Source organism: Stegodyphus dumicola, chromosome 8, assembly GCF_044657685.1.
Source record: "Stegodyphus dumicola isolate Sdum_Otavi_A_Nest chromosome 8, ASM4465768v1".
Classification (NCBI taxonomy): domain Eukaryota; kingdom Metazoa; phylum Arthropoda; class Arachnida; order Araneae; family Eresidae; genus Stegodyphus; species Stegodyphus dumicola.
In genome coordinates, this window is record NC_140775.1 from 65,831,444 (window position 1) to 65,847,836 (window position 16,393).

Below are 16,393 nucleotides of genomic sequence, written 5' to 3' on the forward strand. Positions count from 1 at the left end.
TGCTTTCTAGTTACAAAGTAATCAAAAATGTAAGACTTTTAGACCAGGCACATTTAGTGTGCCGACTTGTGTGTAGCCTAAGGTGACCAGATTTTAACATTGGTAAAGCGGGACACAATTGACCGGGGGGGGGAGAGATTCTTGATTAAAAGTTTGGTCTATATGGAGCAACACAAATTTTCTTTAAAAACGCAAAACGCAAAAATAGAAACGTAAAAATAGTATTGTAAGATATATTTTTTAATTTCAAGCTAAGTACAATTTACAAATATAATACATTTAAAAATTACGTATAGTATTATTTTATTCTTTGGCATATTTCTCATTTGAGTGAATTCTTTTAGTAGATTGCTGTCGTTTTTTGTTGAATAACTTTTGGACAACTTGTGATGTACAAGATCTGAAGGAATGATTGTGATTATTAGTATGAAAAGACATAAGTCCTTCTGCTAATGCTAATTTCTTTTCTTCGTCTCCATAAATTGTTTCCCGAAAGAATTCATTTTGGAGGAAGATGCAGGAGTATTTAAATATCTTTTTTGTTTCTGTGTCCCCGAGTGCTTTGAAATATCATTCTTCCAGCCGGGCGAAATAGAAAACTCACCATTACATTTCTCACATTTTACCATGTAATCGCTTTTTTTTTTTTTTTTTTTTTCACTTCTTAGATCATCTTTGAATTTGTTCTGTTCTTACTCATTATGTTAAAAATCTAAAGAAGTAATTTATTATAAATTTAAAATTATATTATAAATTTTTATCAATATATATTGCTTAACCTTATCCAGCAGACTACCTTTTAAAGTCGGAGTTAAAAAAAAAAGTTAGGCAGTCTAATTAGGCCTAGAAGAGTACACAAGTAAAATTTTGTGAAGATAGCACTTATCGTTTTAATTCTGTGGGTGTGCCCAAAGTGGCACACTGATTGAATAGAGCTTCGAAAAGAGTGCTGAAACGAGCATTGTTGTCAAGTAACTGACCGATGAGATGCGGAGAAACAAAGATTACAGACTCTCAGTTGTCCTAGATTATCGGTGAGCCCGGTCTGGGCAGACCTATGTTTTTTTTTTTTTTTTTTTTTTTTTTTTTTTTTTTTTTTTTTTTTAAATTTGAAAATTTTAAATCCTTGTGCACCACATAGTATTACACAAGGCTTACAGATGTGAGTAAAAAAAACAAACAAATACAACACAACACAAAATAAAATAAACTTACAAATTCACTGATTAGACGTAAGAGATAAATTTACAGAAGAAAGACAAAGCCATTTTATGTTGTACAAGTACATGAAGAGGGGGAGGAAATGTAATATTCACAGAGTTTAACTTAGAAATGAGTTCCTTTCGTCCTTCCTTGAGCTTTAACCAATAGAACAACAAATGTTCGACATTTTGCACTCCGAAACTGCATGAACACAAGTCTGTACTAGATAATCTAAATCTCTTCAGATATGAATTGAATTTACATGTCCATTTAGAAATTGAGTAACTTCAAAATTGCAGAAAAAGTGTTTATTATTCAATCTGTGAGGAATGGAAGGAAAATATAATTTAGTCAAAGAGGCAGTAGTAGAATTCCTGTATAGTTCATTCCTCTCGAGTATTGTATCATCCCTACTTTTCTTCTTGTAAAATGACTTAAGAAGTATCATTGGAGTAATTACTTGAAGATGTGTAGCTTCTTTTGCCAACCAATCAGCAGTTTTATTTCCTAAATTGCCAGTGTGACCACGTACATGAGAAAAGATAACATCAACATCTTCATTATTAAGGTCTTTAAGAAGAGCATGGGAAGTGACAATTAATTTATTATATGAGAAGATATTCCTAAGAGAATATAAAGATGAAAGAGAATCAGTACGAATAAGAAATTTAGCACTTAGCGAACAGTTGTTAGATATCCACTTAATTGACTCACTAATGCACAGTAATTCGGCTTGGAAAACACTGCATTCATTGGGAATTCTAAAGAGTTTGTATTCCATTTCAGAACCATGATGGAAAACGACATAAGCTAATCCAACTTGATTATTAATTTTGCTGCCATTCACCGTTTGATTTTAGGCAAGATTTGAAGGTAAAAATTTAAAAATAATATAGAATAAGAAGATTAGCATACAGCCAAAAATATAACAGAGAAATTTCTTTTCAAACAATTCCTTTTATACCCTAAAAAAATCTGGAAATTTTCTTTGAAAAATGAGGGTCCTAAAAAACTAAACATGGCTAAAATATATGGACTGGTTTGTGTTAAGCTGCCATCTCTTATAAATAAAGAAGGTTCAGAGTAACCTATAGTAAGCAACCTGTAAATCCTTTTTCATTCAAATTTTCTGTGCGTACAGAAGGAAGTTTTTAGGTGTGTCCAGACCGGACACGCTGTGCCGCAAAGGGTTAAAAATACGGTAAGTAGGTGCATAATTACATAAACATATTTTATTGTTAGTTTAAAAATTAAATTAATTTGTTTGTTATAAAGTAACTACATTTTAAAATTATTTAAATTTTAATCCTATAATTCTTTCTAAATAATAACAGTATTAACTTGTATTATTTTTCCTCTGAATTTGCCGTAACGTAAGTCGTAAGCATCACTTTCAAGACCGACGCTAGACCTTTTGCCGCCATTATAAAATATAAATAATAAGAGTACTGTCCGCTACATTCAAGAAAACTTATGTGTTTGTGCGATAAATAAATAAATTACGTACCTAAATTATCTGGATACCTGATTTGTTGACATCCCTTGTTTAACTAGCACTAGCACGCGGTACGATGTGTATCGTCTGAGAGACAGTTACAAAATGTTTTCGTCGATGCCAGTGACAAAAAATGCCAGTGTAAGAAACGGTGGTTGAATTCTAACAACTGATCAACAATGCGAACTTTGCTAAGCAGTTCTCGATAATCAGTTGTCAACAATTATCTGTTATTATTAAAATTTAACATTATAAAATTAACAAAAAGAATATAAGACACACATATCTTGGCGAAGTATCCACATGGGCGCTGAAAACCGTATTCTCCCGTCATTTCCTAGCTTATCGTGCATTCTTTCCAAAGATTGGGACTTAAACGCGCGGGACGTTGAGGGACGCGGGACAAATTGTTAAAAATCGGGACGTCTGGTCACCTTAGTGTTATCGCTACATGTTTCTGAAAATAAAATTGAAGATTTAATCTGCATTCGCCTCCAATTTCCTGGTCATTGCTTCCTGCTCTTGAATTTGTTACATATATATATTGCAATTATATATATATAGAGAGAGAAAGAAATAAAGAAATTTAGAGCCAATTTTTCACAGAGACTAAAAATTGAAATTCAAATGAACTTCATAAAATCCTACAAATGTAGATTAAGAATATTTTAAAAATAAACCATCATAAGAAAAATCAGAAAAGATTATAAAAGAACAAGAAAGAAGAGGAATCCATTCAGCTTCGGCATGACATCGTCAGAAGGGTATGTGGAACTTAATTACAGTTTCCCTTCCAAAACAAAATCCTTGCTTTTCTGTATCCAGTATTAGGTGATAAACCATTTCAACATATTTTACAATTTTTCCTTTAAAATATATATGTATAAACTACATATATGTGTATATGCGTATGTGTGTATGTATTAATAGCATATATGTATTCATGTATGTATGCATTTATTTATGTATGTATGTATGTCTAACAAAAGACATATATTAATTAATAAAAAAAATTTTCTCTAATACTTCATGTTAATTAACAAAAGACTGACCTAGCATCTTTAGCCATAAAAATTTCTCAACATTCTTCAAAACGATCGGTAAACTATGCTGAGCATTTAAGAGCTGAGTTCTAATTTGTGGGAAACAAAATCCGAGAATGCTTCCCGAGAAATAACTGTTGACAAGCAACGCAAATATATCTCAGTGATCAATTTCAATGCAATAAAGTAGTTTCCGTTGCTTTATGCACATGCAATATATCCGTATTCTGGATACATAACGTATTTCAGTATTAATGACGCAGAATTTATAAAATAATACATTTTGTTAGACTTTTACGCTCAATATGCAAAGCAATTTTCATTATTTCACGTACACTTGATTGACCTTCGCCGCCTAAAATCAAAACTAATAACTGACGCAAATGGATAACAATGTACACTTCCGAAAAAACAGAAGGGGCAGTTCTATATCTCCCGTTCTACTCGGCCGATTCTAGAAATTAAAATTTCGTTTTTAATGTCTCGAAAGCGCGACTTAGGATATATAATAGATTTATATATAGCTTTTTTCTAACATAGGTATTTTGACACAAAATTGGACTTTTTTGAAATAACATACCCATTTTTTCCTATATTTCGATTCGATGACTCAAATTCTGCCTAAATATAAAATTTTGTAATTCTTGGTGAAAAATTTATGGAGAAATTTAAAAACGTATCTTTGCGATTTTTTTTTTTTTTTCAGTTTCCGCCAAGAGTACTTCACTTGCCGAACTTCTTAATTTACAGCAACCTATTTTCCTTTCCTTTTCCTTCATCGTCCACGAGCAGGAAAAATGTCATCGTTCCTACTTTCAAATAATTTTTAACAAAAAGCGTAAACCACATTTTCGTTATTATCCCTTATAATAAATATGCGAAATTTCAAAACGGGCCAAAATGTAAAATCACGTATATGAGTTTAATGAAAAAAGAGATATTAATAAATATATATCAAATTCAATTAACGTTGAGGAGCTAAAATTTTGAGAGCTAATTTTTAAAAACTATAATCGTGCGATTTTCACAAAACTTGGCAGTTTCGCATAATTTGAGTTGTAGAGTCAAAATATAAAAAACAAATCGGCATGTCATTTCAGAAAAAGTCCGATTTTGTGTCAGAATATCTACATTAGAACAATGCTATATATAAATGTAATATCCTAAGTCGCGCTTACGAGACATGAAAAAAAAAAAAATTTGAATTTCGTGAATCGGCTCAGTAGAACGAGAGATATAGGACTGTCCCCCCCCTATTTTTGCGCAGTGTACATAAAAAAATGTATTTTCAAAAAATTACCTTGCTCATTTGGTTTATGAAGCTCAATCAGCCTTATCAGCCTTTTATTTAAATTGAGTGCCAGACAAAGGCTAAAACTTTATAATTCGTTATTATTCATCCTTTCTCTGTCGATTACTCATTAATATATTTATAAATTGCACAAATTTGAAACTTTTTCTTGATTAAATTCCTATTAAGTCGTATCAGCTACTTATTTATATTTTTAAATCTTCAGTTTCAGCAACATTCTCTTCAGGAGCTAGTATTAACTAAAACTTATAAATGTGAAATGAGTGAATGCAACAGAATTGTAATTAAAAGCTCTCAATACGATTTCCTCTTATATCTGAAAATATCACGGAGAATGACAGATATCCTATTGAAGATCATTTTAGTTATAAGCAACAGGAAGGAAATGTTAGCGACAGATCTCAAAGGTTTTTCTTTTTTCTTCCTAGAGCCTTTTGTTTTGACGATGATGATCGCCGGTGCCATTGTAATTGTTCTAGTATTGATATGTCTCATCGCCCTACTCGTTTGTTTGTTCAAGAAAGAAAAATGTTGCTTCAACCGTAAGTAATTGCTATCGATGAAAGATATGAATTTTCTTTTGTATTTTGTTTTTCTCTGTCTTGATATAGAATGTAAAATTAGTATTTAATTAACTTCATTATTTTAAGCTTGCGTAATGACTAATACCAAAGAGAAAGTTTACTATGAAAAATAGCATCCGTTGTCGTGTCGATATGCATGTATTGGAAGCAATAATTATTTGTTCTGCTTCGTTTAATTTGAAAATGGTAGTGTTCGAGAGAATTTATTTTTGTGCAATTTCAATTATTTTATTTGCATTTGCAGATGGCAGTGGATTTAAGCCAGCTTCCGAAAGGTGAGTTTCGTGTAATTTATTTGATTTAAATTTAGAATAAATTAGTTTTATGTCTTAGCATGGCCCTTTCATTGATTTCATTCATTCTGATTAATTGCACAGCACGGGTAAAAAGTATAATTATATTTGTTTTCAATTTATTAACCATCATGTTTTCAAAACCTTCGCTTTGTAAATATGACTTCCAGGCACCTGGCATTCTGACGGCTTTAACCTCAAATATGCCTGTAACGCGGTGCTTCTCAACCTCTTCTCCCATGCGTTCCTTTCACCCTTCCTGGATCACCCCCCTTTTCAAAAAGTAGAAAATACACGTACATTTATTTATTTAGATATACTGTAATTTTTAACGGCAGAGAAGGAAGCAGGTAGCGTCAGGTTGAAGGTATAAGTCCTGAACACTATTTAAAACATTCATTCCTGCTTGTATATTTTGAAAGTGTTCTTTCCATAAATTACTTATAAACGGAAGAATGGCTTATTACTTTTAGAACTTTCCTGTTCAGATATCTATGTAGAAACTTGTTGACCCGACAGTACTTTCTTTCTTGTGACTTTGCAAAAATTAGATGCTCACAGCAGCCTACGCATTTTGCTATTATAACTAAATCAAAAAAGGGCAATCATTAAAAAAAGTGTTCGATAAAATAACACCAGCAATCATATATTTGAGATAGTAGGATTGTTAAGTAAATGTATGTAGATAATAAATAGCACAATCGGGCCAAAGTTTGGTAGAGCGCAACTCTCAGATAACAGATGACTCGAAACATTTAAAATATAGCAAATTAAATATTGGTATAAAAGTGATACAAAAATTTAGGAGTAGAGAATTTTTATATTTACTTCAAATATTGAAACTTGGTGAAACCAGTCATTTGTATTTACTGGAGCTTTTAATTTTCATTCTTTTCTTCTAGAAATAATCACTAAAATTGTTTTGTTTCACACAGTTTTATAAACCTTTACATGAAAAATAGGCAAAAATCTAAATGATATTTTTATTATTCTCAAATTTACGAGTGTCAGTTTACTTTTATAGCATTTGATTATTTATAAGACATTCTGTAAAATTATACGATCTAAATCTCAATCCTTAGCTACTTAACTCTTTAAATTTGGTAATAGTTGATTAAAAACATTTTTGTTGCATTTAAGCAATACCTGAAACCAGAAAATTCTCACCTTTTTAAAACTTAACATTGTTTAACCGCACGAATAGCAAAAAGTAAAATACTTACTGGCAATGCGCCTAACCAATCTAATAGATCTAATAAATTCAAAGACACCCCAATTTTGTATCAAAAAATAATTACATCTTAGAATATTTCTTATTTGCAGGTTTAGACATTTATACATAAATCTGAGCTCAGCCGCTTAGTCCACATTTGCTTCAGGTAGTTGTAGGTGGTTTGTAAAGAGTTCAATTTTTTAAAACTTTGATCAAATTGATATAACGGAACGCGGTTCATATGAATATGCATCGCGAAGAGTGGACTGTTTAATTGCAAGATGTAAATACATAACTCTAAGTTTACTCCTAGCGCGCGCTTCACTGTAACACGGTAAGAATTGAGTATTTTATGTTGGAGAATGCACTGGATAATCATTTGCCTTTAATAGATCCTAACTACTTTAACTATTAATCTATGTCTCCGTGATGACACTTAGGTTTCTTATCATCCCGTCTTTGTACTCTAAGTTAAGTAACTGCAGCACAGTTGAAGATTTAAGATAAACATTTTTATTAGTTCGTCAACCTAACAGTCACATAACCTGTGTGATAAAAGAAAGAATCTCTACAGCTTGTTGGAATTCCAGAAATAGTTCAAGTAAAATTTAGAAAATTAAAATGTAATAAAAGTCGCCTACAAACAAATCGTGATAAAAGTCGCCTACAAACAAATCGTGATAAAAGTCGCCTACAAAAATTGGCCATCAACTTTCACTTGGGCGCCTTCAACTTACGCGTGCAATTACGATTAACAAGGCTGCTGATCTATGTAATTTAGAAGCTGAGAGAAATAACAGCCACACACACTATCAGCGAACGCCGTCAAATACTCTCGGTCCTTAAATTGCATCCAGTGGAAGATAGATTTCGCTTCGAATATAGACTAACGGTCTGGCTGCATGAGCATTTTCGTAGATGTTCCCATATGTGACACAGATACGACTCATTTTCTCATAGAAAAACCTCCACGAACGCAAATCTTCTCTTAAGTAAATGCTTTGCTATAGTCAAGTAAACCAAACCACTCTGGTCGAATTGAAGAACGCACAAGTAACAGTAAGGCAAAAATAATTAGGTAACTGATGAAAATATATAAAAATCTTACAACCTTTGTGATTGCAGCACGTTTCATGCATAAATAGTTTTCGATGCATTCTGTTTGTGATCGTTTTGTTTTATTGCCCGAATGGAACAATGTTGAATGCCGGTGAAACTTTGAGTTAAATATTACTCTGACAAAACAAATCCTCCCTCCTTGTTATGCATTTTCATACCAACCGTGAACAAATAAACTCTTCTAGCTCCCTCAGGAGTAAATTTAAAGGGAAGACTAAGACGTGAAATTAAATTTCACGTTGAAAAATTGGCCGCAGTCCTCTTAAAAGCTATCGCTTACATTAACATTTGGTTCTTCGCACGGCATGGTTAGTATTTTATGTATCTTACCTACTCCTACTGCATATGGTTAGCTTTTTGCGAGTATTAATTAGTATATTTCTACAAGAACGAATTTAATTAAAAAGGGTGAATACAAAATAAAGGAAAGTTGAACAAGTCGCCTTTAATCAAATCGCTTTGAATAGCTATTCAAACTGCCATTCGAAGACAAATTTGATTGAAGTAAAGTTTGTTGAGAAACTAATTAATATTAAATCTTGGAAAGACTGCTGGAAAGAACACTTCTGTCAGCTACTTCTTTGAAGGTATAATATATTTTAGTTCTAAATGGAGACAGCATCATCTTATTAAAACCATTGCTAGTTAAAAACAGGAATGGTGATATTTAAATTAATATAAAGATCCAGCTATCATTGTCAGTTCGTTAGTCGAAATTTCCGAAATTTATGCCGATCTAAAAATATAATCAAAAAAGAAATATTTTTTAAATTGCAGTAAAATTGCCATCTCTTTCCCTTACTATCTACATTTCTCGTCTGTTTCCTGTGAATTATAACTATGCATTAAAACGTTTCCTTCATTCAAAATTTCACAATTTTTGCAGAAATTTAACCTTAGCTTACTACTTTTATGATTATTCATAAATATTCGAATTTCTGTATACGTATCTATTTTTTAAGATAGGTTCTTTTCTTTAGCATAGTGGAGAACGGTTGTCCGGACAACGACAGGGCCGACCTGACGACCGCCAAAACTGTTCCATTTTGCACAAATGCAACAAGTAAAGCTAAAATCGCAACCATAGGAGAAGATCGTTTTTATAAAGAAGGAAAAAAGGTGAGGATACTTTTCATTGTGTTTCTGTTTCCTTTACCCCAAATCCAATTATCTTTCCACAAAATTTCACTAATCTTGAGTACCCAGCAGCAGTCCTTTTAATTTCACATAGCATTTTATCCGTGCGTAGAAAACTCATTATTTAATGCTTTCTAATAGGTTAGTAAAATACCGCTAGAAGGGAAAATGGGTAGTGACTCTGACTGCCGTAACGAAGGGCACGAAATCGAATCCCGGAGAAGGACATGGATATAAACTGTACCTTTATACGAGGCAATGGTGGCCCACCTTTTAGGTGCCTTGATAATAAAGTGACCACCGCTTCCGGGCTTTGTAGTGGCCAACACCTATAACGGCTAGAGGTATCCGCCGCGGGGGGGTTAAAGTCTGCAAGATTTAAAAATATTTTTAGACGTGCACAATAGCCTCCAAAGATATTTCTAATCATTTTATTTCTTTTGTCTTTTAATCAGTGACGGATTTATAAAGACTATTTATGTTGAATTTTTACGGTCCTTCCATTTTAAGAAACAAAATGTGTTTACTATTCAAGAAAGTTAATGATCTGAGGGTCTCTTGGAACTCTAAGCCCCTCAAGATTGCTCTTTGCGAGATCTTGCAGATCTGACACTTTTTATTAATTTTATTTTTTAAATTCTTTTCTATTCCATGTCAAATATCTGTACGCTTCCTAATCTTCTGACAAGTATTTCAAGGAAAGAAAATGTATTTATTAAATTTTATGAAACCAACAAAAGAAAGAAAAATTAAATTTATTATAAATGTGCTGCATTTCTGACTGGAAGTTGCTATTAGTTTAAATATTATTCCACATTTTTATTGAATAAAATTCCAATATACGTTTAGCGCATAACATATGTATTAATAACCGTTTTCACTGGAAAATATTTTGCACATATTTGATTCGTATTAGATGAAAAGCTTCTTTTATTCTTTTGAGAAAATCTGCTCAGCATGCATTACCTTTCACTACGTTTTCAATGGAATCTTCTTATACATAGGTGTCAATATTTTATTTTGTGTCTAAACGAAACGTGAAAGGATTACATTTGGACCTTAATGATATGTCCTTGTAGTAACGCTTTATACTTCTGCTCTTCAAGTAGATTATTTTACTACAATTTCTAGTCGCAAAGCATGTTTTAAATTTTACTGCAAATCAAAGTTCTTAAATTTCACGTTTTTAAATCAGTTTTTATCATCCTCTATAAAAACACCTTACAGATTTAAGAAGCAATTATAATACATATTTTTAAAGCCAGAGTAATCCGCGTTTCTTAGTTCATTTCAATCTGCAATACTTATAAAAGCTTTTACATTCGTGTTGCTTCCAGGAACACATTATTTGGGAAGTGCTATCATTTCACAAGACAGAAATATATTTGCTAGAATTTAAAAAATCATTCAAGCTCTCACTTTACCTGCAAGGTATTTACATTTCCATAGATTATTATTTTTATGTAATGCGGAAAGGTATTTTAAGAAATAATACTTTAAAGAATAATGCTCTTCTGTACACCTGTCCTTTAATATTCAAAATTGTGTACTTCACCAAATCTTGGAAAATTCTCAACTGTTTATAATTCAGAATATTTTAATTCAGCAAGAATATTCGTGTGCTATATACGCATGTTTATGAAATAAAAATAAGTTTTCAACAGCCTTATTATTTTGATATAATTTTATTTTTCAAATTAAGATCTATGATAACAGGATGTCTAAAAATCGCAGATGTTTGGTTGTTTTTAACTTAAAGAAATATTTTCTATCTTTCTTTTGTGTTATTTTTTAATTTACTTGATTGAAATATGTAACGTATGATATGATTCGTACAAAACCACATCGTAAAATTTAAATTTTAAAACTAATTAAAAAGTTTTCTTTACAAAACTAAATGTAGATAAATTGCAAAGAATTTCTGAAAACTTACAGGATATCATGTTGAATTCATATTTCAAATACACTGGAAGCAACCTTCACCTCCTATATTGGTAATCTTCAATTACTTTTGCGTATTCTTGCGTTCTACATGTTTGTGGATTTGGAGTAATTGACGATAACACTTGATAAAGAATCAAAGCACAATTTATTCGCCAGTATTACGCAGAACAGTTCCAAAAACATTTACATTTGTCGAAAAACTACGATAAACACGCTGAAACAATCCGCAACACAGCTTCATGGCTATAACGGTGAAGACAGGTTCATAGCAAAGCATTAAAGTACAGCTCCCGACTCGGTTGATCGCTCTCAAACTAGCTGTGAACTCAAGGCACTACTACTATACTATTGAATTCAAGATACTCCTCTCTCTGGGTACAGGTAGGGTATATATAGGTTTTAACATACCTTCACAAACATTCCTGAGAAAAACCGCTAAGAATGCGTTCTAGAATGTTCTTGCTTCGTGTATGGCATATTGCCAACGCCCATTGTCACCAAGTGGACTATTTTACCCCAAATCTGGCAACCCTAAGCTTGCTTTGCGGGGAAGCTATCTTACAGCAGCTAGGCATCTCACAACAGTTTGTTGCTGCGGAGATGAGTAATTTTGGGTAATTTCCCATAATGATGATATTCACAAATAGTATGGAACAACTAGTCTCTGTAGAAGAGGTAAGTCGGAAAATTAAAAATCATGCCACGCTTGTCAGAAATCAGTACTGAAAACATAAGAATTTAACGACTGTGCAGCTTTCCTCAAAACGTCTTTAACACGACTTTTTACGGTAGACTAACACTTCCAACTATAAAAATATTTTAAATTACAAAACGTTTCATATTTGTATAGCATTTTTACCTTTAAAAAGAATAATTTTGCGTAAAATACGAAAGCTAAATTTTTTATACGTTCCCTATACTTAAATTTAAGAAAATTTTGTACTCGTTATAAAAATTTAAAAGCAAAAGATTTCACTCCCGTAGGGTAAAAGGTGACTGAGATATTTGGTATCGGTTGGTATTTAGGGGTCATACACAGACTGAAGAGCGAAATGTTTGCACTCGTACGTGACTAAAAATAAAATATCAGTTTAGAAAAATGTTTTGTGCTACGATATTATCACGTGATGAACATTTCTATGCACATTATTATAAAACTTCCAGAGAATATTAAAAAATGTTCTTAGACTTTGGTAACTTATGAATTACTTGAGTAAAAATTTATTCGGCCTACCAAAAGCAACAAAATTATAAATTAAAAATGATAGCAAATCACGAAAAAATAAGTGCCATTGAATAGAATTTAAATTGAACAAATCAGCCTTGAAATATTCTTATCTACCTCTTCAATGCAAATTGAAAATAACTTCAGATATCACAAATTTTGAAATTAACTATCTCGGTCAATTTTTTTGTCTTACTAGATTAGAACTTTACGTGTTCTATATTTTATAGCGAGTACAAACGTTTGCAGCAAAATACAAAATTTTTTATAGCGAGTGTAGAAATATAAAGAAATAAACGGAGGAATGTATAAAATGCTAGAATTCGTAATGTATGTGTTTAAATTTTAAAATTGCAAAACATGAATATTTGCGTCATTGAAAACATTGTTGTAATTTGCAATATGTGTTTACAACCTACGGTTTCAGAAATAAAGACCGAGTAAATGCTTTTATTAAGGTTTATGGTGTAATGTTTTAAGGGTAAATGATCATTGTGATCGTCGAGCCTGGAAGTTGTTTTGAAAGCTTACTTAAAGAAATCAAATTTCACTAGTAATCTAAAACTCGTGAAATTCAATGTCAGTGAAATCAGAAATATTTATAAGCATTATTTCGAGTTTTTAAATATTTATCAATAACGCAAAAGATGGGGATCGCCTCTAACACACGACGTGCATTAATGTATTCGATACGAAACAACTTCCTAGAAATTCTCAGCCATACCTAATATACGTGCAGACTTTGGATTGATTTCTGCATGAATTATCCTTCATCATAAAAGAAATTAATGCTATCCAAATAAACATTTTAAAATGAATAATGATCTCGATAAAGTTTCTCTCTAACACAAACATTTAACAAAATGAGCAATTTATTTATAAATATTTAAACCTTAAACTGATTTTTAGTTGGCATATGTTTATAAAATGTTCGTATATTTTTTGCATATTTATATCATATGCAGCAAAGCAAAGAGAATCGAAGAAGAATTGGGTGAAAATTATCTTTAATTCATTAACAGTTCCTTTATTTCGAATAGAATGCTATTCATCAAATTAATTAGTCAAAACAACTGAATATTAATTGATATGTGCCACAAAGATAAACATTTTAGCACATTTTTTCAATAACTATTTATTCAATTAATGGCAAGAGTTTCCCTTGATGGTCTATTAATTAAGCTTCTTAAATATTAATATTTTATCCGATGCAAATGGATTTAAAAAAATATATTCTCCCTCTGCCGCGTCGTATTTCGTTCATGAGTTATTTTTATATTTTGAATAGAATAATATGTTTATCGTTATCACATTGCAAAAAAATTCTTAAGTATTAATCGTGTAGGTCTGAAGGGAAAAGGTATTGATCATGATGATATTTATGCTTTTTAGGGCGGAGTTAAATTCGTGGAGGGTGCAAATGGAGTCCGGTCAAAGCCGGACCACTGCGCGTCCGGAAACCTCAGGACAAGTATACTCGACGTCGAACTTTGAGGATAAAAGGGAAACGAAAACAAGGTGGGGGAATTCGGATATTTTCTGCGCTTTAAAGTAGTTTAGCGCTATACAGTTTAGCTGTACAGCAAACGCAATACATCATGCTTTGTAAAAAAATAGCAAAAGTCCGACACAGAAAGATGAATTCACGATATGTATATTACTAGCATACATATTTAGATGTGAGATTTAAATGAAAAGTAATGAGACTGTTTTTAGAAAACTCTCTAAAAAATACATAAATTAGCAATGTCAGTCAAAGTTCTACACACCGTTCGAGAAACAACCCTCACTGTTTAGAAAATAACTAAAGCACTTTTTCATAAAGTAACAGTCGGCAGTATTTCTCAGGGTACGACAAACAGTTTTCCTTAGTTTTTAAGCATCTCGCATAAATAATGTTGATGACGCTTATTCTTTCAAGAATTTTCTCAGTTTGACACATGATTGTCTTCAAGAACGAGGTTCGTCTTTCCCAGTTTCTCAATCAGAAAACATAGTCTGTCGGTTGAAGAACACCATTCGTAAGCCAGTCTCACTTTCTTATACATTCTTATTTTGTTTTCACTAAATTTTACTCAAACTTTGATTTCACAGTGATACTCAAGATTTCGCCTCTCAATTTCCTTAATATTTTGAAGGCACATGTTCTGTTAAAAGCCGCTATAAACTGGCTCCTTATAATTCATGGGATTCCGGAGTAACATTGATGAACAATATAGATTATAGACGGTATCTCTGGTATTAAAATGTCCATATTTTTGTCAGTATAGCGTTTTCTAGCAAACTAGGTCTCTTTACTTTTCTGACTCTGTTATATAATATATGAATTTGTCCTAATAATTGAAAATCTTCAGCGGAATAAAAACTGCATGTTGTAATTGAAATTAATGTAGCTATTTGCTTTGCTTGCTTGCTTGTTGCACTATAATGCTGACTTACTTAGTAATTATTATTTGTATAATAATGTTTTGTAAATAATAACGACATTTACTCATTATTAGTCAAATAATGATCAAATAATGAGTAAAGTTTTGCATATATCCATTTCAGAGATTTATCTCGATGCAGTCAGAATTAAAGATAGTAATATTTCTTGTGAACACATACCACAATTTTGTTACAAAAGTTGGCAGCAAAAGTAATTGGAATTATTTCATAAAAATTTTGTTACACAAAGGCTAAACTGTATTACTCCCGTGTAAAATTAATTATTTATAAAAAAGTTAATAGTTTTTTAATTATTAAGCAGAGGTGCATATTTAACCAATCGCAAACATATTTGAGAATAAAGTGCACAACGAGATACGTGAAGTCTGTCGTCTCAGCAGCAGCAAAGTGTCTTAAACTTGAATAATAGTTTCATTGAAATAATCATCTTGGCACGCATATCTGCAGTAACTTGAAAAGCACGGAAAATTTGTCTTTTAGCTTCAAAACATATAAAATCTGCTATTGTTTGCACCAAATGGGATAACTACGACAAATAATTGCATAAATATAGTTATGTTGCAGAGATTTTCTTTTCCGGTAGCTTGGGTAGAATATATTATTCTTACTTAGACCGCATCTTCCTAACATATATATATGTGTGTAGATAATATGATGGCTTCCTGCTGGCATGGCGATAGAAACGTTGGTTGCATAACCTTGGTCCCAGCTTTGAATCTCGGAGAATTAATGGCATAGAACGTCTTTACAGCATAGGGGTATTTAAAATACTGTCGAACCATGGATCACGTCGACGGGTTGAAGGTAGGAAGACTCTTGGATACTTGCCTGGGGAATTCAACATCAGAATTTGAATAAGGTTTAACAAACTCGTTCTACCTAAGGCAACGACAGATGTAATCCTTGCTTCTTGGACACAATAAAATTTGTGGATCTGATCTGACCGTAGCTTCATATCAGAAGGATTAGAAACAACAGCATATACTTGGAGTTAAGCTATTAATAGTTTTATTCCTTAAAGTTTTTTCTGAAACCGAATTACTTAAATATGATTTAGTGAAATAGATTTTACGTACGATTGATAAAAGGCATTTCAATAAAATTGTAAGATTAAGTTTCTGTTAACGACTAGATGTAAATTCTCCCAGTTTAAGAAATGAATGAAATATAATAGTCTTTCTGGCTACGATAGCATTTTACCGTAACACCTTTCAGTAACAATATACGAATTTAATTTTTATATGGTTCTCAAATGAAAATATAAATCTTGAACAAAAAAAATTTATTTTTTAATGACCGGATTTGGGAAGCAAAAATAATTTATTCCCTATACAATCAAAATTACCCGAAATGCTAGCTAAAATTTAAATGTCAGTA

The 16,393-nt window shown here is 31.7% G+C and overlaps 1 protein-coding gene across 7 annotated transcripts in view; it reads left to right on the forward strand.

The window, feature by feature from the left end:
* LOC118196169 (irregular chiasm C-roughest protein-like) overlaps nucleotides 1-16,393 on the forward strand; it is a 396,134-nt gene that overhangs the window by 367,419 nt on the left and 12,322 nt on the right. For 2 of the 7 annotated variants that reach the window (XM_085821920.1, XM_085821919.1), the window contains exons 9-12: nucleotides 5,482-5,595; nucleotides 5,882-5,912; nucleotides 9,243-9,381; nucleotides 13,961-14,086. In XM_085821920.1, coding sequence (XP_085678046.1) covers nucleotides 5,482-5,595; nucleotides 5,882-5,912; nucleotides 9,243-9,381; nucleotides 13,961-14,062 — 386 coding nt within the window. In that variant the 3' untranslated portion in view covers nucleotides 14,063-14,086. Of the gene's footprint in view, nucleotides 1-5,481; nucleotides 5,596-5,881; nucleotides 5,913-9,242; nucleotides 9,382-13,960; nucleotides 14,087-16,393 lie in introns of those variants that run through there. The other 5 variants (XR_015042598.1, XR_015042596.1, XM_085821918.1 and 2 more) reach the window with 3 other exon arrangements.